Source organism: Manihot esculenta, chromosome 5 (genome assembly GCF_001659605.2).
Source record: "Manihot esculenta cultivar AM560-2 chromosome 5, M.esculenta_v8, whole genome shotgun sequence".
NCBI classification, from domain to species: Eukaryota; Viridiplantae; Streptophyta; class Magnoliopsida; order Malpighiales; family Euphorbiaceae; genus Manihot; species Manihot esculenta.
Genome location: NC_035165.2, coordinates 9,087,008 through 9,112,175, shown reverse-complemented (window position 1 = coordinate 9,112,175; position 25,168 = coordinate 9,087,008). Strand labels below are relative to the sequence as shown.

Below are 25,168 nucleotides of genomic sequence, written 5' to 3'. Positions count from 1 at the left end.
ATATAAATTGAAAAAATCATTTATAATTGAAAAAAATGAAAATCAAAAGAAAAACCTTTTTTTTTTTTGAGAAAAACTATTTTTGTAACTTAAATGAAAAAGAAAAGGAAACCTACATGGGTATATTATTATTATTATAGAAACATATAAAAACCTGGAAGTTTAGGCCGTGGGTCCTGAGATGTCCCGGTACAGTACATAAAAAGTTAACGAGCCCAACAATCCTAAACTAACAAATTGCGTGATCTCAGATTTCGGATTTCAGCTTCCAACTTCACCGTCACTGTTCAACTTCGTGCTACGGACCTGTAGGGCAACTCCCGCCTCTTCGCTTGGCTTGTTTCTGTTGATCAGTTTATTCTCCATTCGATCTCCCACCAGGTAATTAATTATCGAATTCCTGATTTTTTTTTTTTACTATCTAGCACTCGTTTTGTTCGATGGGTATCTTTCTATGTACGTCTTTTATACAATTGAATTGGGTGCATTTGGAGCTAATTTTGAAACTGGCAAATCTGAATTTTGATCAGGTTTGTGAACTTTGATTTGGATTTCCTTTATCTTTGTAATATATGCAGATTATAATGATGATCATGACAATTTTTTAATCAGTTTTGAAGAGAATGGTGCTGGTTTTAGCAATAGGAGACCTTCACATACCCCACAGGGCAGCTGATCTGCCTCCGAAGTTCAAGTCCATGCTTGTTCCTGGCAAGATTCAACACATCATTTGTACTGGCAATCTCTGCATTAAAGTAATTCTCTCTTTTTTCCCCTCAAAGCTAATTATATTTGTCTTTTGTATACGTGGTTAGTTTATTTGGGGCTGAGTTAATGATTTCTCCTAAATATCTAGTTTTTAATATGGTTTATTTTTTTCTCCCCCTTCTAATAATTTTTATTGGTAAATTAGTTCTGTTGGTAATGATCAAGGTGCTATTATTTCACTTGATTCGTCTTCTAAATTTATCTTTGAAGAGCCCAATTTGTTTCCCTGTTGAACTAGGAACTTAAAAAAGATGTTTGTGTTATCATTCCGATTTGGTGGAGGCTGCCATACACTGATAGTTGTAGGAAGTTTGCAGGGGCATCCTGAAATCGTGTTGGGATAAATTTATGTAGTAGCTGTTTTTACAATTGAATTCTCCAACTTTAATAATACTTATCTATTGCATTCCTGAACTTTTTTAAAAACATCTGTTATAAGGCTCTAGTTGCTGGATTAGGCTGAGACACCGGAAATAATCACACATCTTCTAGCTATGAAAGAGATATGATGAGTTCAGTGTTATTAAGGCAAGATGCGATAGGGTACCCTTTAACCTTAGGCGAGAGGTGAGGAGAGGGCCTTTTTGAAGTGAGGCGCCATGCCATATATATATGTGTGTGTGTGTGTGTACTTTTTAACAGAAAAGAAAAAGGAGCAAAAAAGAAAAACCCTGCTGGATTTGCTGCATCTGCAGGGAAAAGAGAAGAAGATAAGAAAAGAAGAGGAGAGAGGAGGAAAGAAGGAGATTAGCTGCAACAGCAGTGAGAAGAGGAGAAGAGAATAAGAGAGAGGAAATAAGAAGATAAAAAAGAACTGTTGGATTTGCTGCACCAGCAGTGAGAAGAGAGGGTTACTTCAAATTTCATTCTTCAGCAGCTGAGTTGAAATAGAAACTATGGGTTAGAATTTGATATATTAAAAAAAAAAAGACCTATTACTTCAAAGATGTCAGCCAGCCAGCCTCTTTAATTTCGCCTTGCCTCAGCCAGCCTCGCCTCTTCTGAGTTCTGGCGCCTTTAACAGTACTGGATAGTTATATCAATGTGGATTATTTTGACCATTTCCTTGCATACCTATTTATCTTAAAGAAACCTGATTCCTCCTTGTAATTTCATCAATACCTTGCCTGCAAGCCTTAATTTTTCACACATTGCAATGGAAATTCAGCAATAAAGATCACACAAAATGGATTAAACCAGATCCAGATTGTTGTAAGATGTGCACAGGATTTACTCAACTTCAAAATTCATCATCGCTAATCATTCCCTATATGCAAAAGCCACTACTAGAATTGGAAGCCAAAATTCATCTTGTCATCAAATGCAAGTAGAGATGATGATACGTACTCACACTTATATTGAAGCAATCCTCTCCTAGCTGACATGGCCAATTTTTTTCACATTTAGGTGGGCTCTGATTTTCAAGTTGGACTCCACATAAGCAACTACATTTTCTACCTAAAAAAATTCAAAAGGATTTACCTCAGGTATTTGTAAAAGCTTGACTAATTGATTGGTAAATAAAAATACTGAAACATGTCAAGCACACCACCAGAATTACGTAGAGTAAGAATACTGCATCAACCATACAGGATAGAAAAAAGATTCTTAACCAGCATTTGTGTACTTATTGCATTTTTGGTGGCACCAACTTCCTTTCTAATATTAGTAACTGTGCTGTGTTCCTTCTATGAACAGGAAGTACATGATTATTTAAAAAGTCTTTGCCCGGATTTGCATATTACTCATGGTGAATATGATGAAGATTCACGTTATCCAGAGACTAAAACCCTCACCATTGGCCAATTTAAGCTTGGAATATGCCATGGTCACCAGGTTTTTTTCTTTATTCATCTACACCTGTGTCTTTGCTTGATCCACTTAAGTTACACTATGCAATTTTATGTTTATGGCTTGTTTTGCTTATGATTCAAATATTTAGATACCAATGTTGATTTGAATTACTTTCACATGTATTATAGTGTTGGAGAAAAAGAAGACATTGTCATTTAGTGGAATTAACAATATCAGTTGTGAGTTTCGGTTTTTATATGTCTCAAAATGTCAAATTTGTTCTAATCAATATGAGGACCTGTGCAAGGACTTGTTTGAATATTAAAAAGAAAGGAAAAGAAACAAAAAAGATAACTTTTTAATCTCCCAATATAGTTGGTTCTGTCTGTATAGTGTGTGGACTGAATTCCATTGACATGAAGCCCTTGTTTGGTATGCTTTTCTTGTGAGAAAAGAATGGAATTCTATTAATAGAATTATATTAATTTCTATTCATAAAAAAATTCATTTATTTGGAATCAATTTAAATATAATAGAATTCAGTTGAACTCTTTCATATTAAACAAATTAATAATAAATTCAAGTTGATTTAATTTATCTATCATTCTTATTATTTTTAAACTAAACATAAATATTTATTTTTATAAATAAGAATCATTTTATATCATATTGATATTTTTATAATATTTAAAATTTGAATTTTATATAATTTTTTACCATTAAAAACTTAAAAATTTAAGATTTTTTTAAATTAACAAATTAATATAATAAATTTCTTAATATTAATTATAAATGCATTAAATATTAATAGGCAATATTAAATTAAATTAAATTATCAAAGAGCAGTTATTAGTTAAAAAAATAAAATTAAAATTAAAACAAATAAAAAAAACAAAGGATAAAAGGAAAAAAAAAAAAAAAACTCTCAAGGGCTAATCAAGTAATTTTAATGTAAATAGTCTTAAGTGAAATATAATTTTGGCAAGATTTACTTTTAATTCAAAATCAATTCTCACAAGAATTCAAGAGAATTAAATTCTTGCTAATAGTTTTGCCAAACACAAAAAGTTAGGAAAAAGAATTCATTTCTTTTGAATTCTTTCAAAATTAGCCATTCCAAACAAAGGCTTAAAGAAAGTGTAATTCTTTAATATGTGCCTTAGAGGCTCCAAATATTAATGCCTGCAATAATCCTTGGCCTACTTGGAATGTGAAATATCCCATCAAATTATAGGCTATTTTCTTTGAATAATTGTGAACATGTTTTCATTTCATTTCTTCTGTAAACATGTTGTAGTGAATATTTGCCTCCATGATAATTGCAACTATGAAAATCTCAATTTACTTTTACCTAATATATTTTCTTCCTGCATCTGGTGCTTATCATCTGTGGTGTGTTTCTTTCTGCAGGTCATTCCATGGGGCGACTTGGATTCACTGGCAATGTTACAAAGACAGCTGGATGTTGATATCCTAGTAACTGGTCACACACATCAGTTCAAAGCCTACAAACATGAGGGTGGTGTGGTTATAAATCCCGGCTCAGCCACCGGTGCATACAGTGGTTTTACTTATGATGTAAACCCAAGTTTTGTGCTCATGGACATTGATGGCTTGCGTGTTGTGGTTTATGTTTACGAACTAATAGATGGGGAAGTAAAGGTTGACAAAATTGACTTTAAGAAGACAGCCACCACTCGCTCATCACATTGACCCATGTTTAATTATTGTTTGCTTGTAGTTCCTTAAATTTTATTTTGTCGTGGGTCCTTATATGACTATAGAGGTAGAAGGGTTGTATGCACCAGTGGCTGTATGCACTGTATGCTAAATCTAAACAGAAAATATACTGAGATGAATAATTTTTTTTTCGTTTTTTTGATATGTTTCTGGTGGAAATGGTAAGACTCACTTTTTTCAGTCGCTAGTGGATTTCTTGATTGATTCAGTTCATAGTGTAGCCTCTTGCTCGATTCAACGAGGGATTTGACCTCTGTAATCAAGTTATCAGCTGGGACTATTGTCGATTGGAGCTGTCTAGTTTGGGTTCCTATCTTGGACCCCTTACTTTTAGAAAGCTTGGCATGAGGAGGTCTTTGGGTCAAATATGAGGTTTCTGGAGTGTGATCTTTGAGGGGGATTCTTCCATCTGTTATTCATGCATGTCAAGCCAACCATGCTTCTTTAGTCATTCAAGACTGTTCAGGATACTCATCAAATTGCCAACCTTTTTCAAAATATATAGTTTTCGATGACAAGACATTGTAACAATCAAGCAACTTATGCTTTAGGCAGAAGGTTCATTTAAGAGGTTTTATTTTGTTGTAATCCTTGTACTCTACTTTTTGCCGCATTGATAGCTTTCAGGAATGAATGCACATCTGTGACCCAAAGAGATAAAATGGAGGGCTGTATATTTAATAAGAGGAGAAATGTATGTCATTGGAAATCTTGTGCATTCTTGGATCCTATACTTTAAACAAATATTAATGATGTGGTCTATTGGTTTCTGAAACTGTGACATCTGGCCACTTCTTTAATATATTGCATTCAGATTTCCTAATCAGTTCTGCATCAGACTCAGGAATGACATTCCCAATTGCCGCAGCAGAAGTGCAAAGCTTATAATATCAGCTTAGATTGTTTTTAAGCTTAGGTTAAAATTCTTTTGGGCCGAGGAAGCTCTATAAGAAATTTTCCTAATCCATCAATCTTGGGTCGATTTAAGATCACTTTTCCCGTCAAGCTTTCCAAAATGATTTGTAATCATTCTCTTAGTGTTTAATTTTCCCTTTAATTTTTTGTTGACAGGAAAAACCAATGCATTTTATTCATATTTATTGCAGAAACTTTAAATTATTAAATTTAATAGTAAGTTTTAAAATTTTATTTAATTAATAAATAATACTTAAAATAAATATTTTTTCAGCTATATGTTTTTTTTACTAATCGCAAAATTTTCCCTCCGTTTCCACTTGTATATGTATTATAAATTAATAAAACTTTAAACAAATAAAATATATAATTTTTTTTACATTATTTATATTAGGGATTTTATATAATTTTATTGTTAATTTTTTAAATTCAATTTAATTTTCTGATTATAATTATGATAAACTTAAAAGAAATTTAGAGATAAATACTAATCGACATAAATATTTGCACCTTTTCATGAAAGGTTTTTTTTTAAATTTATTTATTAAGTAAGAAATTTTCTCACAAATTTTTTAAATTTAATTATTACAAGTTATTAAACATTCAAAATTTTTAAGAAATTTTAAACTTACTTATATCATCTATTGAAAAGATTAGTGGTCGCATTGGATCTACAAGAAATAATTTTTAATATTTAAAACATTTAAAATAATTCCTCAATAACTAATTAAAAAAAATTAAATCACTTTTAAAGAAAAACAATTTTTATTTTTTAAAAAATAAGTCATTTTTTACATTTTAATAAATATATTATTAATTGAATTATATATAAATTTATTAATATTTTTGAATTAAAATTAAAATTAAACAATTAAAAATAAATTATCTTCTTATATATATTCATTTTAAATTCAAAACAATCTATTATATTCATCCATTCTATTAATTTATTAATTTTAACGTCTGAGTAATTATAACAAAACAAATAAAATTAATTATTAAATTTTCTAAAAATTAGACATAAATTTACTATTGTAGGTGTAATTTATTTTTATTTTTAATTCGACATGCGGTTATATCTGTAACACTAAGCTTATTTCATCATAATCTTTTAGTGGAGTTTTTCATATATTATAACAAAACAAATATTATTTATAAAATAATGAGGATATTGAAACAAATTGAATTTTTGAAAAAAAAAATTCAAATATGATAATTTTTTTATATAAAAATATTAAAATTTTTATATCCGTTAAATATATTAAAGAAAGAACAAATGCAAAATATTATAACTTTCAATAATGTGATATTAGTAAATTATAAATTACCACCATAAAACAGACTATACGGCAAGAGTCTATTAACAATAGACTTTTAAATGATATAAAAAAAAAAAGTAATTAACTATAAATTTATTTCATATATTAAAATTAAAAAAAGTAATTAACAATAAATTTATTTCATATATTAAAATTAAAAAAAAATAATGTTCAAGTTAAAATTACTAACAATTCATTTGTACAGAAGAAAAAAGGCAACAACGTGGTTTTGTGTTCTTCTTTTTTCCATTCCCAGAGAATTCAACATGTCCTAGCTACTGAAGCTAGCTTGACTACCACAGCCTGAATGCGACTGCAGGTTTACTTCAAATATCTCAAGTAATCTTCACTACCATCTGCCTATAGGGTTCTTTGAGCGTAGAAGAAATCTTCAAGCTTCTCCAGCTCGATTACTAAAAAATAAAAATCCTCACAACGAATATTATTTTATATATGAGAATCGAACTCTCAATCTGAAAATCTGAAAAAAATATCAAAGTATCCATACAGCTTCTCTGAAAAAATTAAAGATGTCCTCTGCCTTACAATGCAGTTTGTATGAACATGAAGTCAACTTATAATATTACTTCACTTATGAAAAGATAAAAAAAAAAAAAGTTATAACAAATGCTGACATAGCTAAGCTGGGAGAGAGAAAGAAACTGAAAAATAAAATAAAATAAAATAAAATTTAAAAAAGAAGAAAGAATTGAAAACCCAGTAGATAATTTTTGTATTGTGATGATCAAATGACACCAGGAGTTCCCCCAAACACTTCAGTGCAAACAACTACTCCTTATTGAGTCTACAATGAAGTGATCAGGAGAACTCTAGGGGACACTTGATACTTCTCTGGTAAGATGCTGGCTCTGTTACCCAGTTGCTATCTTATTTATAGGACCTCTTGTGATTAATTGCAGGGACCATCTATTGAGCTGGGTCGATTCTCATTCAGCCAGAAAATCTGGCAACATGTGCAAAAACCATCCATCAGTGGCGAACCTGGACGTAACACTGGACTAAATTGCAGATAGAAAATGACATCTTTTCGTGACATTCTCTTTATCTCCAATTCTTTTCGCAAAAATAACAAGCAGATTTATTGAAGTTATCTTTAAATTATAAACTCTCGAATTTGAAATTGATTTGTGTCAAATTTGAAAGAAAAAAATGCACAATTTTAGAGCATTGAGCATTTTATTTAAACTGTCCATCATATATTTTATAATATTAAATAAAAAATTAATAATCTTGGTTCATAATAACATAACAAATTCAAAGTTATTTGTTAATCTTCATCTAGCTAGCATTCACATACATAAAGCGATAGCAAGTAATGGTTGAAGCTTTTGCAGCCTCAGAAAAAGAAGGAAGAAATCAAGGTAGAGGAAAAAACCTTATGTGTTGTGACCACTATATTCTCTACCTTCCAATAGGTTCCACAATTGAGACCAGGTTCATCTGAAACTTTTGTAATTTATAAGGTCAGAATCTTCCATATCTAAAATCAATAAAATTCTTTTGTATCTATGTAATGTCAATTTCATTATAACCATTAATAAAACACACATGATTGCCTCTTACTTAAACCTTTTTATATATATAATAAATTTGAATTTACATATCTAATGTAGAATAAGGAAGCCTCATTTAAAATGGTTTGATTCTATTTAATGCAGAAGTTGAAGGTCTGTTGGATGGTGTTTAGAAAAAATTAAGGAAAATATGAAGTGACTTTGAGATGGATAGAATTTGTTAGTCATTTGCTTCTCGATTCTCTTCAGAAACTTATCGATTTTCATTAGTTGTTACTAAAAGCAATTTAACTTGTTGTAAATAGAAGGTAGTTGTGAGAATTTCCTGTTGCCATTGTGGAGAAAGGAGTGTGCTGAAACACTATTGGACGAATCTGAATCTTCAGAGGAGGCTCTTCGAATGCAATAAATATAGAGTGGGATTATAATTTTTAGCAAATTATATAGGCTATTGTTCATTGTTTTCTATTATTCATCACTATACCTATCTAAAATTTATAGAAATTTGGTGCTTGTCAATTTTTTATGTGGCTTGACTCTCCTATGCTATTACACACAAAACATGTTATTATTGGATTATTGACAAGAATAAGAATATATGAATCTGAAGCAAATAATACCAAAAGGAGAGAAGGCAAATGAAGGTTCGCTATTATTTGTATTATAATTGTGAGTTGCTTACTGTACTATGTTGCTTCAAATTTGAGTTGTAAAGTTTATCTATGTAGCATGTTAAAGCAACACATGAACCGTGAACTATGAGCTGCTTTTTGGTTTTTGTAAGTTGTGAGCTACATACTGCTTTTTGAATTTTATAAGCAAATGAAGAGATTATGATTGTAAGCTGCATATTGCTATTTGTGTTTTGTAATAGAGTAAGAAATTATCAATCCAATTTCAAGTTAGGAAATTTGTACTGAAATTATTGAGCAATGGAATGAAACTTTAAATTATTACTCTGTATTATTGTCTACTATATTATTTCAATTGAAAAATATTAGAGTAATATTTTTGTAGTTATTGTCATGCGGTAATATTATTCATTTAACATTGTTAGCTATCATTTACTAATATGAAACAGATCTTGCTAGTTTCATAGGTTGCAGATAATATGAAACAGATCTTACTAATTGAAATAATATTTAATTATGGATTAAATAACATGAAATAGATAAATGCTTGAAAAAGCCTTTGAATTGCCACTGTAATACTATTAATATTCTAATACCAAAATGGCTTAAACAGTATATGAGTTTAGACATGTGCCAATACAAAATTACACTAACAAATTGATATATACTTTTAGATGCCAACAAACTAAAAAGTGGCTTAATATATATATATATATACCAACATAATAAAATATTGTTAAAAAAAGTTAGGCATATGCCAATACAATCAAAAAACAATTATTTTTAGAGCACAACTAATGAAGGTGACAATTTGTTGGTATAACATTTAATTCTCCTAGTTAGCATTAACTTGGCTTGACTGTGTGGCTTTTGTTGATTGAGTTACTTCTGATTGTTGTCTTCTAATGTGCCTCTTTCTAACTTGTCCTTATTGTAATTATTTTGTTGTAACAAGAGATCTGTCTCTCCATCTAAGTACTCTTACCTTGAAGCTTGAGTCCCCAATTGTAATAGAAGTATCCTTCAACCCACTAGCACTTCTTAGAACTCTTTTAGACGCTTTGCAAGTTACACATTAAACATAACTTAACAATTAGCTTCCCCTTTTATTTTAAATATAAGTTAAGAAAAAAAATAAAAAGAACCAACATTTTCAGTCATCTCCCCTGTTTGCTCATTGATATATACTCCATATCCTCTAATCTTCTTAACCGTACTTGATTGTGTGTGGAGCATAAATATGGATCTTTTAGCTCCTTTACCTCTTTCCCTACTTTCTCTTTCATCGACATTTCTCACATTCAAATTGGATGCATTTACATCAATATTTGACATATTTTTTATAATACTTGTACTTGCAATACTGTTTGATCCATGCATAACACTATTACTACCCTAGATTGAGTAGGTTGAATAGTATTTCTATGTACACAAAGTTGTCTCAATCAAATAAATATTATTATATAAATAAAATGCAAATAACAACCATTTAACTGACCTGAGGTGTTGAGTATTGTCTTTTTGAGCAAATTTTCTTATTATGATCAATACCCTTACACAATGTATAAGATATTTACAATCATGTTCTTAAGCTCTTTCTAAATTTGGCTTTCTTTGGCTCATCCTTGTCCCTTCTCCTACATTTTTTTGGTTTGCCAGGAAATTTCTTAACTTCTGGTGACTCAATGACAGAGTAATTAAATTATGGCCATAACTTCATCCCCCTTACAGGTTCCATCACAACTCCATATGACTTCATAAAAGTTTCTTTAGAATACCAAGAGCTAACATAATCTTCTGGCTATAATTGTCTATGATACATTGCATAAATGGCATGAGCATATGAAATGCCATTTAACTGCAAATATTTACATATATAAGTTCTCAAACTAAGGTTAGTGATATATCTATATTCCCCATCTATGATTTCAAATCTATTTGCACCATTCCAATTCAGATGACATTCCATTGAGTTTTGTTTATCTTTTTCAAGTTTATCAGAAGGGGAGATCTCACAAATCTATGTTGTTGAAAATTTTCTCATCAATCTAATCCTATTCATAACTTGAATCCTAATTTTCTCTAATAGAGATATAATTGACTTACACCTAACTTGAAGAATCCACCAATTAAAAGTCTCAGACATGTTGTTTTCTATAATTGAGCAGCTCTTCAATTGTATAAAAGCCCTACAAAAAGTTTTATGATTATAACCTAAAAAGTCCTCTACAACACCTGTCCCAGGTTTATTAAGTTCTTCACTTTCAATTTAGCTTCAAATGTTGCCTAAACACAACTCCAAAACTTTTTTCTCCTCTCTACTCCTCTCTATTTCTTTACCCAATTTGACCATATGTGTCTGGCATATATTCTATGTTCAATATCAGGCAGCACTTCATGTGTGGCAGGTAACAAACCCTATCATAAAATACAAAGTTAAATATAAGTAAATAGATGTTAAATACAATTACACAATTAAAATGTCAAGCTAAGTGTGTAGTAGTCATACCTTTTGCAGATCTGTTAACAAAGTCCATCTCCCTCCACTTTCAAGGCCAATATCTTTTTTTAACTGCATTATAAACCATTTCCAAGTGATTTTATCCTCAATCTCTACAACCGCCCATGCTGCAGGGAACATCTGATTTTTTCCATCCATAGAAACTGCTACTAAAAGTTGTTCCTTGCACACTCCCTTTAAAAAGGTCCATCTAATCCAATAATCCTTCTACATCCTGATAGCATACCCTATTTTAGTGCATTGACAAAAACATAGAACCATGTAAATTGCAGCCTTCTATCTGTAAGTTTTTTGCATTTAACATAGCTTGTTGTGTCAGGATTACTTCTCTTAAGTTCCTCAATATAATCTTGCAATTTTACAAATTCCATGCTATAATCACCAGCAGCCCTACATAAAACCTTCATCTTGGCCCTTCTACAAATTGTCCTTCCAACATACACCTTCAATTCATCTCTACATAAGTTTTGGATTTCACAAATCTTGATGTTAGGTTGACATATAATCCTATTCTTAAAAACCTTTAAAATGTATTCTGAATTCACCAACTTATTATTGTTAGTTCTATAGCATTTATGGCATGGGTTATATGTCTTTACCATAAAATTTTGACTTTTCTTATTAAGGCTTGCAAATAACAACTATGGACAACCTTTTCTACACTTCACCCTCACCCTTGTTGGCTCATTAGGTTTTAACATTAGTTGGGCATCCCTAGCAACCCCATACTTACTTACTGCGTCTCAAAATTGAGCCACACTATCAAATATTAGACCTAACTCCTAACTAGCTTCACATGTAGGATCATAATACACCTTACTGTCTTTTTTTTTTCTTACCTAGAGGATACCTCCCTTCACCTACTATCTGGATTTGAGCTATCAATATAATCTTCATCCCCACATGTCTTCTTAAAGTGACCCTGGCGATTTAAATTTGGTACATTGTCAAAAGCAGCATCATTACCAACCTCACCAAGTAGAATATCCTGCTTCTCACCTTCCCTATTCACCCTTCCTTTTCTTTTTTTGTACTCTTTAACATTCTGCCTAGCAGATCTCAGCTCCTCATCAACTTTTGCTTCTTGTAATTCCTCATCTCCATCATCCCCTTCAACATCTGCCTCTGATTAATCAGTACTTGAACAAAAACTCTCTAAACTACCCACACTTGATGGTACTATTTCTTCCTCAATATTGTCATATTTAACTGTATCAGGCCCCTTAGCTGGTGCTTCATTATTTTTTGCAGCAGAACTATCAGCACTACCAATTACTTGAATTTTCTCGGCAAGGATAATAGGGTCATCTATTACATGAGACATATATAGATCAAGAGTATCTCCACTCCTCAAACCAGCTATGCTATCTAAAAGAATCTTACCACACTAAAACTTCAAGAAGTCCTCTTTATCATAACCAACTTTTCTATGGTATATACCTTCAATTTCTGCATACCCTAGGTCTTTTGTCCATTCTTTCAGTTCAAGTACAGAAAATCTATCAACATCTATCTTATGCACAAAAGAAACACTGCCACTAGAATACCTAGGGTAAAGGTCATTTACAAAAATGCCACCGTAGTGGCATCTCAAGCATATCAATGTGTTGCTCATTCGGTGAATAATAAAAAATCAATTAAAGGTGCAGTGAGGGACCACATAACACATGCAAGTCTATCAACACATTACACTATCTATATTCAGTGCTTGTGAGTTAAGATGTGCATTATTTACTAAAATAATGCCCTAAAAACATGCATTTAAAACTTACCCAAAGGAATCTTTGCACAATCCAAATGGATTGTTCTAATGTTGACTACATCCTCAAGGCTTCACTGTCCTTGCACACCCCCAAAAAAATTCACTATTATTATCAACTAAACCCTCAATGTCTTTATTTTCTTTACGGCTCAACAATGCGACACTAATTGGTGGTCGACGATGCTTACTATTGCTACTATAGTTAAACTAAACCCCCATAAAATGATAGGGATTTAAATTCTATCGAAAGGTTCCTTCTTTTTGTATTAGAGATTTGTTTTGTAACTTAGTAAATTAGGGATTTAAGGTAATTTAATTTATCTATTTATTTTTATCCTATTAACAAATAACTCTGTGAAATGTCCACGTAATTACTTTTTAACATATTAGCATGTGTTTATTCATGCAACAAGCAACTATATATTTGAGGTTAATTAATTTCACTTTTAAGAGTATAAATCTGAAATAGAACGTTTTAAAAATTAAACGTGCTAGAAAGTTTTTTCCTATATTCAATTGTTTATATATATATTTGGTCTATATTTATATTATTAATTAACATTATATTAAACATAAGATTAAATAGTATTAATTAAAAATATTCCCTCAATAGATAAAAAGTGAGATTAACTTCAAGAGAGTTAGAATTTTTTTTTTTAATATCGAAGTAAATTAATTGAAAAAAGTTTAATATTCTCTTTGTTCCACATAAATATATTTGTTTTTCTTTTTTATCCGTATGAAGAGTCAATTTTTCTTTATTTGGATTGTAATTTAAATTATTAATTAACTTCTTATTATATCTTTATTTAATACATACTAAAAAAATTAAAATTTATTGTTGGAAAGAATAAGTAAAAAAATGATATGTATAGAGGATGTTTTATAAAAAATAAATAAATTTATCATTTTTATTATATTGAACATGTTATTTAAATTTATATGAAATTTCAAATTTTAATTTTATTTAAAAATAAAAATAAAAAATATGAATAGCATGCTACTATATATATATATATATATACTGTTACTATATGTCATACATAGTGTATCAAATTTTTTGGTTAAATTACATTCAATAAAAAATTTAATTTTATTACATTATATTACAGCCAATAAAATAAGCTAATTAATCTTTCATTTATTTTAATTTTTCATTATTTGGCTGCAATGTCACAAAACAAAGTGTTGAAAATTTAATGATTTTAATAAGTTTTTAATTTAAAAAAATGATTTTCTATTTTGAAGATAAAAAAATATTTAAAAAACATTTTTTTTAAATAAATCTTTAATTTTTTAATTAAAAAAATATTTTTATTGACTTGTTTTTTAAAGTGTCTTAAATATCATATAAATAGAAAATATTTAAAAAAAAATATATTCAATCAAATAATCGGAGATTATAATAAGTTATCCTTAATCTCTAATTCTACATCAACCACAGGAGATTTTCCTAAGAGTGGCTTTTATCCTTCATTGCTAAATGAATAAATAAAATCTAGAGGAAGAAAGAAAGAATATAAGATTATGGAATGCGTTCTATAGAAACACCAAACCTGTCTTCAATTTTGTGAATTGAAGTGATTAGGAGACGTGTCCCGCCATGTCTCCGACGATGTACAAGAAATCCAAGGGCTGAACCTGGACGGAAATCTGGACTAAGTGCAAGGTAGGAATAATAATCAGTTACGGTTACTTGCGAGGCGACCTTTTCCAACCTTTCATTTTGCCTGGCAAATTGGCAGAATCAGGAAAAGGAAGGGAAAAAAAGAAGAAGATCCTAGATGATCATTACTGGATTGCAGCAAGGAATAGAATTGAAAATGCCTCATTTGCTAAGAAATTAATTCCATATGAAGCTATTAAACTAGTCTTAGAATGAGTCAAAACTCAAGAAGATAAGAGCTAGTTATTATATTTTAAATTTAAAATATCAAGCAGATTTTTATGCAATCTGTTACTATCTGGTGTTGAAAAAGAAAAACATTTGTTTTCCTCTCTCTTCAATTCTTAATACATCTCTCCATTTCCTTCTCTTAAACCCAACATCATCCGATAATGTTTGATTAAGATTCTGCTGAGTTAAGCTAATTGCAGTCGAAAAGATGGATGTGAAGGGCAGGGCAGGGCTTTACGTCCACTAGCTTACATTTAAATTTTATTTTTATTTTTATTTTTATTTTCTAGAGTTATTCATCCAACCCAAAATGCTGACCAAGTTCCAATATGTGGCAATACGGTGATCAATTTCTCTATCTCTTAAACGGTCCCCGGCCTCCTTGTTCTCATATGAACCATCTTCACTATATATAAGGATACAAAGCTGTGAACTGTGCAATCAAGAAAATTAACGAACAAGAGAAAGGAAGCGTCAGGTGTCTCCTGGAGTTCCCCTGACCACTTCACTGGGGTGGGCTACAGTTTCCAGGAAACCCTACTGAAGTGTTTGGGGGAACTCCGGTGGCCATTTGACACTGCTCTACAACAAGTCACTGTTCTTGTATGAACAGGATCTTCTTTCTTTCAATTATTGTGAATATTACTGCTTTCTGTAGAGCTCAATTTCAATGTTCCGCAGTAGGAAGATCAGGCTCCTGTTCCAATGCCAAGAACGCAAAGTAACTTTGCAATTATCAGGTCCCAATGAATATTACGTGTCTTGCTTAGCCAGGTTTTCCACAGGATGAATCCTTGGAAGGAAGATTGCTGATTTTTCAGGTTGTCCCATGAGAAAATTGAGAATCAGAAACGTGTGGTATGAACTGCCAGAAACTTAGGGCTTTTTTTTTTTTTTCAAATATCAATGAAACAGTGGTATACATAAGAATCTGAATTCGCTCGATCTTTTAACGCTTCAAAAATCTTGGTAAGTTCATTCCTAGAGATAGATTATCGAACTTTCTTGCATCATTCTTTTTTAAAGAAAGAAAAAGAAAGTTATCTGACAAAAAAGAAATAATGTATCTATTTTTAATTTGATCTAATTATTTTTAATTAGTTCAAGTTATAGAATTTATGTTTAAATAAACTGGATAATCACATTGAATAATGTAAGTTTAGAAATGGAAATACATAGAGAAAAAAGGTTAGTAGCATTCTCCTTCAAGCTTTGATAAGTGGAACTTTGATGGTTCTCCTCTTGGTAAACCTGGCTCTGCAGGTTATGGTGGAATCGTTAGAGATTTAGGCTGGCATTTTCTTTGCATCTCGTGATACTTGTGATTCAAATGAAGAAGAAATTTTGAAATCACTCAAATTCTTTGTCTTGCATCATAGCTAAGAACTTGAAGGTATTATTATTGAATTGGATTTCTTTAGTAGGGTATCTTGGATCGATTGCAATAACCATGACTCTTGCCTTTTTTTCCTTTTGGTGAAACCAAGAGCTCGCTAAAGCTGGATAAACCGAGAATGGCCAACACCCACTACATCTTCAGCAACCGGATTGCAAAGGCTCAGCGGAGGAAGAGACAGCGGGTGCAAATCAGCGGGGAGAGAGCCGGCAAAACAAGCAATTCAATCAACTTCGCGAGTGGTCATTGTGCTTCATTCCTATTCGTATTAAAAATTATTCAGGTAATCTAATGTATGTTGATTCCTAAACTTAGGAAATTTGAAACGGAGAAAATTTGTCATGCGATGTTCCGGGTCTAGTATGATATGATCATTTTCATTACGCAAGAAAACCATCGATATGACTTGCTTCAGCTGCAGCCTTCACTTGACGATCACCAAAAATAATTAGGTAAACGTATGACCAGCTACGCACATCTTCATTTTCCCCAACTCGACGGGTTTCAGAACCAAAGAATCATTAGCAGTGCATGATCAACAACACTTGATCCTGCTTTCCCAGGTCTTCGGAGCAAAGGAAAACGGCTGGATAAACAATATGAGCCCCACCCTTTGCATCTGAACAAAGCTAAGGAAGGCCTGAGAAAAGAATTGATGATGAAGAATAATAATTCTTCTCAAGAACAGGAACTTGTGAAGTTGGTTCCATCGGAACTCTCTAGTTCGGACACATCTAGATTGATAAGCTTACTGCAAATAGACTTAAAACTTGATATCTCCATTGAATAATTCCTTAAAAGATTGTTAGAACTAATATTATAAAATAATACAAGTTTTATATGGAAATATTTTTTTTTAAGAAATTATGCTTTCATTAATGTTGGATGTAATAGCATATTCTTTTTATGATTAAATAAAACTAAAAAATGAAATTTTATACGGAAAATATAAATATAGAATTTTCTTAAAAACAAAGTCGAAAATATGAATATTTGCAAGTGGTAGTGAATAAAAAGAGAGACGATTTCAAAAGGATGAGAGAAAATAACTTTATTTGCTCATATATTTATAACCTTAATTTGAATAGAACAATGACAGTCATATGTCTTGATCTTTGCAGTTTTTGGTCATTGTTATTTCTGATATTCAAATACGAATTTAAAATAAAAAATTATTATTATTATTATTTTAATTTTGAGAATTGCCCCAAGTGTCTAAATGCCCATATTTACACCTTTTAAAATTTTAATTTATTTAAAGCTAATTTCTATTTATAATTCGGAGTTCACTCCGAGTCTAATTAGTTGATATTTTAAGAGTTTTAAACACATAAAATTTTTCATAAATTTTAAATGTGACTTTTCACATCATATATAGGCAGGAAAAGCGAAAAAAAACAAAAAAATGACTAACGAATTTTGATAAATGAAAACAAGTTAACTATCAAAGTACTCGGCTAACAGCCAACTACATCTAATTTTACATCCCTCAGAATCCCATATTGGACAACTGAGAGAAGAATGAGGAGCTGATTGCAGAGGAGATGGAAAATGTCGCTAGCTGGGAATAATATGCCTTTGGGTGGGCATGACTTGAGATATTTCAAAACAGAAATCGCAGCATCCCATTGAGGAGTCCTCGGACTTGGCATATATTAACTAAGCTGATGATCAGCACAAGAAGGAATAACTGTAAGTCTTACTCTTAGTCTTCTATACGTATCATCTTTGTCTAATGCTAGTAGCAATTTGTGCTGTATACCTTGCTGCAGCTCGTGGACTACTCTTAGCCGGCAAGGCAAGCCTTTTTTTCTTTTTTCCACTTTCTTCCTTTGCCAACCCATACAGATAACTGAGATAGGTACTTTCAATAAAAATTACGGTATATAATTTTGTATTTAATTATAAAAATAAAAATATATGCGATGTCATTTGATTATAAATTTTGTTTAAATATTTCATTTACCGATGATAATAAATACTAAAGCAACAATGACTGCATATTAATATTAGCGGTAACGATGATGACAAGTGGTGTGGGTGAGGCAGTTAGCTATAGCAGTCGCGACACGCAACCAACACTCCTGGATTGTAACAGTAACAAACTTATTAATGAATGGTATCCATTCTTTGTGAGTGAATGTCCCCATACATTAGAAGCAGCTAATAATTTACCTAAGATTATGATAAAAGTTAAAAGATGTTTGCAAGCTAAATTTAGGCCGCTTTGCTCTTAAACTTTTCGATTAAATTCCAAAGGTGCTTACGCTGAGATTTTTTGGTTTAGAGATCTTAACATCAAATGGTGCTCTCAGGCATCTTTCCAGGCCACTTCTAAAATTTTCAAGATCAACTTTTAATTCTCGCCTGCCTGTTCAACAGCATTAAAGATAAAATTATATATATAAACAAATTATTGCATTTTCTATACTGGAACCATTGATTTCTCTGTAACGCACATGACCAGTAGCAGAAAGGAAACCAGGCGACTGACAGCTCAATATTGAACTAGATATGTCCAGTATGAGATATAAAATAGCGAGGTAAAATAAGGCTGATAACTAAAGCAATTTTCAACTTTTGAAGATCCATGCCTGTATATAAAGACTTGAATCTGGAAAGTTTTCACGTCATTTATATGGAAAACCAAAAATAGAAGAGGAAATAAAAAGTTATACAGCATAAAGGCAACCCTTAATGACCTTTAGATATGCAACTACCTAACACCCCAACATAAAATTACCATGAGAAATTATATCAACATGTTTCATACACCAATTAGGATTCCGTCCAACTGTTAGAACGTATGGAATGGCATAAAAAGAAAAATCTTTTTTCTTTTTTCTGTTCTTTTCCTTGTCCAGTAAAATATCCCTGTGAAGCGTTTGTCCAGCATTATCACCTCCTCCACTCAGCTTTAATTACCTTATCTGAAACTGGTAAAAACAATCATAATTGGTAATAAGACAATATGTTTGTTTGAGTGCAGTGTGACAGGATTTCTATGACAATATGTTTGTTTGATATAATTTATTTTACAAGAAAAGAATTAAACTGAATTTTTCTGAAATCATGGAAGATTTCAATTTCCTTCTAAATAATTTCTTTTTAAAGTTAAACATAATTAAGTTCTTTTATTTTAAAGAAGAGAATTGTTAGAAAAAAAATTAATTGAATTAAATGAAATTATTGATTCCAAATAGAGAGTTAGTGTTTCCGTGTGTGATTATGACCAACAAAAGTACTATGCAAAGTAAATCTGTTGTGCACAAGTAGACATATATGTGCGCACACGTGTGTATACACATAGGTTGTTACCAGTATCATCTCTGGAAGAAGACAACGAGACATCACTTCTGGTCACTCCTTTGCCAGCTGAATGAACCAGTTTCTGTACTCGCGGCGACATTGAAGGAAACTTGCCACTAGTGGAAGTCGGCAGAGAATGCCTTCTGGTTGTACCAATATTCTCGATTGCATCTTGAGAAAATCTAGGTGATCCTTGTCCTCTCAGCTTAGCTCTTGCAGATTCAGTTGGTGCCATATAGCTAGGCACTTTGGGTGTATTATGAATGCCATTCTCCTGATTCTCAATATTTGGAGGAAAAGAAGCTCTTCTATCACTGATTTTCTGGTTCTCATTTCCAGTATGATAGTCCTTAGGGTTTGATTGCTTAATTGTCCCTTGAGCATCACGAACTTTACTATTGTTACTCATTGGTTGCAAGTCCAAATCATGATGCTCTTGTAATGCACCAGCAACAGCAATATGTTTTGGACTGGTATCGTCATCAGACTCTTTCATCACAACCTCTGCCATACCATTGGCACTCTCTGAAACTTCAGGGGTAGCAGCAGTGGATGACTTCATATTGCGCTTTGGTTTCCCACTATCAACAAGTCTTTCACGAGCATCTTTTGTGGAATCAGAAGCTTTTCTTACATTGCGATTTACCTTCTCAAATTCATTTTGTGGATGTTCCTGAACCAAGTCCATTGGGTGACTTGGAAGTTTTCTCGGATTGTGTTTTGGTCTTTCAGACACTTTAGTTGAACGACCTGAGCTGTTTTCAGAATTAGCTCGGGGTACTTTACGAACACTTCGTTTTTGCTTGCGTTGTTCACTTTCTACTTTTTTAACCCCAACATACTCAGAATTAATCTTTGGCTGTAACTGGGATTCCTGGCAGTGTGACCTTGTCCAGCGCTCCAGCCACTCCCAGGATGAGTTAGGCTCCACAGAACTATAGTGGACGCTAAGAGGTATTTCTCCAGGTAATGAAGCCAAAAGCTAATGAGGAAAAAACATGAAGAACTTAGCAATCATTAATTGCACATATTCTCAATATTTGATAATAAGGAACCTTTGCCAGTTCCTTCTATATTAGTTTTGCCATATCTTTTCAAGTAAAACAAATTAGATTTCAAAATAGTGCATAGAAAACTAGATATTAATTTCAAAATCACATTAAGAAAAGCTGCCTCATTATTTCTAAGCAACAAATGACAATAGCTAGAAAATATGCAGTTGATCCCCACCCTCCTATTAACAAAGTATAGATGCTGCCACAATTTCATTTTGGAAAGAGAACAGGAAAAAAGCATGCATCCTGGCATCTACATTCTAACAAGACCTACCAGTTCATGTTCTCCATAAAGACTTGGCAATTGTTAAAGGTAAACGGCATGAAATTGCAAAATGTTGTCAATCCTATATGAACTAAACCAGATAAGGTCTATAGAAGGTGTCTACAAGACCATGAAATTGAAATAACAAGCCTCATGTTTGCAAACAGACCAAGAAAAAAAAAACAATGAGGAACATAAAAATGAATAGGATAATTTTGAATGACAGCACCCATAAACATAAAAAACTTGATAAGCAATGAGAGGAGGAGGATGAACAAGCATATAACCATTCACAAATAAGATGGACAAAGTTAAGTAGATTTCACCTTCTGAACAAAGACATTCTTCATCAGCTTCTCCAGTGGAGTTGATGCAGGTATTCCAGAAGAATCTGAACATATAGCACCCTGATCCACAAAAACATTATCCAATAATTAGCAATAAGCAAAATTAATTGCAATATGGATGCTAACCTATTCATTATTCATACCCAAGAGAGCGGTAAGGAAGGATTATTAACTGCAAATATACACCGTTCTCACTAAAACAAACTAACAACCTCCAGCATGAACATGCAATAATGAGAATATGACCATAACAATCACAATAGCCAAGTGCAAACAGAAGGTCCCCAAGTTCATCATAAATCACCTGAACTTTTCCTATGTTGCATGCTTTCTGCACTTCAATCCCAACAGTAGAACATCTAACCTTTTGACCACGAACCAATGCCTGAAATTTAACAATTGCATGCAGACAATGTAGGGTAGCAATTGCTTGTCTTCTAACTAGGTGACCGCGGATAAGAGCTTGCAGCCTTATAATGCCCTTGAGTGTTCGAAATGCACGGCGAGCCTTCAGAAACACAACAGTAGCATCAATAAAGTAAAGCACACACAACAAAACAATCTCATTTCAAGAAAATGAAATTCAAAGGCAGAAGGTAAAATTCAAGGGAGATCAAAATAGTAAAGATACAGTGTGCATTGAAATCAAAATAACATAGACACAGCATCATCTTCAAGATAACACTGAATTTTTACTTCTTTTATTGCTCAAGGACTAAAGAATGTATATCAGCACTATGCTATCAATGAAAAACCATATTACTTTATTCATGCAACTGAACACTTTCAATCCAATCTTGCCATGTGGTATTTGGTAGTTGACTGACCAATGTTACTTTAACTTTCAATTAGGTGGAGGTTCACTGCCTAATTTCTAAGTGTAACAGGCTACATTTCCAAAATGCGATTTCACTCCTTGCACAAAACAGTAAATAGATGACACCTAAATTGATGTGTCTTTTCCCTCTATTTGTTAAAGTGAGCAAAAGGTTTCAAGCACATAAATGCTTGAAGAGAACCCATAACCATATGAGTATAATGGTAAAAGAGGTAAATCTTGAGAGTTATGAAAAGACACATTTATACAAATCAGAGTTGCAGATAAACATTTTACAGGGCATGTAAGCTACCAGATTCATATAAAATCTAGCATCCTTAAGAAAGAACACAGCATGGGATGAAGCCCGACATCTCACATCCTTAAGACAAGAAACCTATCAACCTCATCTACAATGGGCAAGGTCTCATTTGATAGCACCAGTTCCCCATAAAAAATTAAAGAAAGAACACAGCATGGAATGAAGTTGGAAACTGCAAAAGCTTCATACAGATTCCACTGCACATATTCACTTACTGTCATATTATATAATACATGATACAAGTGTACAAAGAAATTTGGAATCACAAGCAAGCACTTGAAAAGGTTCATTTACACTTTACACAGCAATTCTATAATATAATGCCAATGGATCAAAGCTACTGAAATTTACGGAGAATGAAAAATTAGCATAATACCAATGTGTAGAACGAATGCGGAAGGAAAAATTTTATGCACATAAGAGTAGAAATAGGAGATTACCAGATAACCTCGAACAGCTGCTTGTGCCTTTGTAATAGCTGTTTCATGCCTGATTCTCTCAGGATCTTCTTCTGAACCAACTTTTGTGCCCTCTTCTGCATTCTCATCTCTTTGTGCAAATGAAAAAGTAAAGATTTCATTTTGTAACCCTTCATTTTGCAAATTAGCAGCTGCTACATGCTCTGAATCCGCCCCACTTCTAGCACCAATAGCAGGAGCCAGTTGTGAAATAGTTGAATGTTCCACAGTTGTATCAGTCACAGGTGCTTCAGAAGAAATCAAAACCTCTCCTTTATCGGCAGATTTCTTAGCATAACAATTAGCAACATATCAGGACTTCTTAATTTTAACTCGCACAACTAAGACACCACAGAAAGTACCCATGGCTTCACTTAAGCTAATTTTTATGTAGAAGTAAATTTTTTCAATAAATGATAATGTTGAATATACGGCATAACTTTAAATGAATCTAACCAAGTAGAATCACCTTTTAAATAACCTGGAACAGTATTCCAAGGCCATTTTTGCACAGAACTAATTCCTAGAGTCATAAAGTGAGGCTTTGAAGAGAAAATGTTAGAAAAACCATCAGCTCTGGAAATTTTTTAGCACACAATCACGGTTTTGAGAACAGACGCTTGAAAATGTCACCTCGATGCAATATAACAGCCCTTCTTAGTGTGTTTCTGTTCCTTGCTTGATGATTAATGCGTGGGAGAGATATTTGTGGATAAGTATGTATCCTCAGGTAAGTACAAGTTCATTTAACTGGAAAGTATGATTCAATGAACTGTTGAGCTAACCTAAGAGTAACATGAGAAGGCAAAAGTGGAAATACTTTAAGGGAGTGTATTAGTGGATTTGAATCTCTTGTCATGTACTTCTCAGATCATGGCCTATTTCATTGTCTCAAAAGCTAAGTCTTTCTTTATATTCACACTGTGTAGATCAAAGAATTAGACTAGCTCAAACAAGATGGGGAAGCACAATGCTAGCTTCTCTTACCGAAACATCATTTTCTCTGGATAGCTTAGACTTGGACGATTTCTTCCCAAGAATAAGGGACTTGATCCATTTCCCAGGAGATTTTCCCATTCCAATACCCCAGAAATCTAAATATATAAAGCTGCATGATTATAACAAAAGAGAATGTCAATAACACTGAAACACCACAATGTAGCTTATCAGCCTAAAATACAACTAATAAACATCAATTAGTAGCATTAAAGCGCATAGCCAAAACACACAATTTCAAATAAATTCCTCTTAGCAAACAAAAGTTAAATTAAAAAAATCAAAGCCATCCATAATTAAAACCAGTAATAAACTTAAAATACTCATCATTAGAAAAGCAGCCTTCACCTTCTTCAAAAGAATAAAAACAAAGTCCACACTCACCGACACACACGAATATAGAAACCAAGGCTAGCTTGAATCAGAGAAAGAAGCTAAGAAGTCTAGTAAAGAAGAAAAAGTAGAGCATAGTTCATTAGAAGCCAGTAGCGAAAGAGAAAGTAGTTTCGATCTAAGCATTAGTAGAAACCGTAGTATTTCGATTTTTTCAAACCCTAACAAAAAGTTGCCAGCCAACTAGCAAGCATACGGACCAAAGAACTTGACAGTAACTGAGCAAACAAGACAACCAAAACAAGCCCAGAAAAAGAGAAACAGAAAGTATCCAGAGATCTAAGAAATGATATTTAACTTGAAAAAATGAGGGAAAAACAACAGTAGAACAGCAAGAGTATAGAGAAAAAAAATTAAAAAAAAAAAGAAAAATTCAATATATTAATTTAAAATACAACCAAAATGTACCCAGCAGATTCCGTTTGTATTTTCTTTGAGCTCACTGAGTTCTTCTGTCGTCCGCGCACAGTGAGAAACTGACAAGCACTCTCTCTCTCTCTCTCTCTCTCTCTCTCTCCACTTGCTGAGAGGAAGCAGTCAAAAACTTTTGATGAAAAAGTGGGGTTTACAACCGAAAATATCCCTTAAACGGCGCCGTGTGAGAGGTGGAGTGGGCCCCTAAAAGCTGGCTTATTGTCCTCCCTCTTTTAGGCATAGAGGCTGGAGGCATCAGTACATTACTTGAGACACTGGGCCTCACGGCTCATCCATCAACGGCCAGAAGATGCTTATTTTAGTGGGTGTTGGTTATGGTGACAGGGAAATGAATGGGGATGTGGTAGTTGATGGTGGTTACCACTTGCCAATAGTTAATCATCCTTTTGGAATCATAATTAACTCTCTTTAATTGGACAGCTGGCTACTTAATTAATGTTTTTTAGTAGTAGGAAATTGAAGTAGCAGCATCAAACGTCTACTTAATTAATG

The 25,168-nt window shown here is 32.3% G+C and overlaps 2 protein-coding genes and 1 long non-coding RNA gene across 9 annotated transcripts; 2 read left to right on the top strand and 1 right to left on the bottom strand.

Annotated features, from left to right (window-relative positions):
* The first annotated feature begins 100 nt into the window (after window positions 1-100).
* Window positions 101-4,482, top strand: LOC110616252 (vacuolar protein sorting-associated protein 29). 2 transcript variants are annotated; one of them, XM_021758613.2, is made up of 4 exons: window positions 101-381; window positions 579-755; window positions 2,467-2,604; window positions 3,973-4,482. In XM_021758613.2, exons 2-4 carry the CDS (start codon window positions 624-626, stop codon window positions 4,273-4,275), a joined length of 573 nt encoding a protein of 190 aa, XP_021614305.1. In that variant the 5' UTR covers window positions 101-381; window positions 579-623; the 3' UTR covers window positions 4,276-4,482. The 2 variants fall into 2 exon arrangements, with proteins under 2 accessions (XP_021614305.1, XP_021614304.1); XM_021758612.2 differs by having other exon boundaries at window positions 107-381; window positions 613-755.
* Window positions 4,483-15,310: 10,828 nt separating this feature from the next.
* LOC122723724 lies at window positions 15,311-17,766 on the top strand. Its single transcript, XR_006350789.1, has 3 exons — window positions 15,311-15,852; window positions 16,147-16,276; window positions 16,371-17,766. It is a non-coding gene; the product is annotated as an uncharacterized LOC122723724 (long non-coding RNA).
* Window positions 17,767-18,887: 1,121 nt separating this feature from the next.
* On the bottom strand, window positions 18,888-24,803 carry LOC110615707 (protein IQ-DOMAIN 29). Of its 6 annotated transcripts, none has more exons than XM_043956897.1 (6): window positions 23,840-24,582; window positions 22,835-23,140; window positions 21,560-21,763; window positions 21,235-21,315; window positions 19,598-20,570; window positions 18,888-19,209 (listed from the first exon to the last, which is right to left on the bottom strand). In XM_043956897.1, the coding sequence occupies exons 1-6, from the start codon at window positions 23,927-23,929 to the stop codon at window positions 19,178-19,180; spliced, it is 1,686 nt and encodes a 561-aa protein (XP_043812832.1). In that variant the 5' UTR covers window positions 23,930-24,582; the 3' UTR covers window positions 18,888-19,177. The 6 variants fall into 6 exon arrangements, with proteins under 6 accessions (XP_043812832.1, XP_043812831.1, XP_021613432.2 ...); XM_043956896.1 differs by having other exon boundaries at window positions 18,888-19,215; window positions 23,840-24,580; XM_021757740.2 differs by lacking the exon at window positions 18,888-19,209 and adding an exon at window positions 24,650-24,803 and having other exon boundaries at window positions 19,432-20,570; window positions 23,840-23,960.
* Window positions 24,804-25,168: the final 365 nt, after the last annotated feature.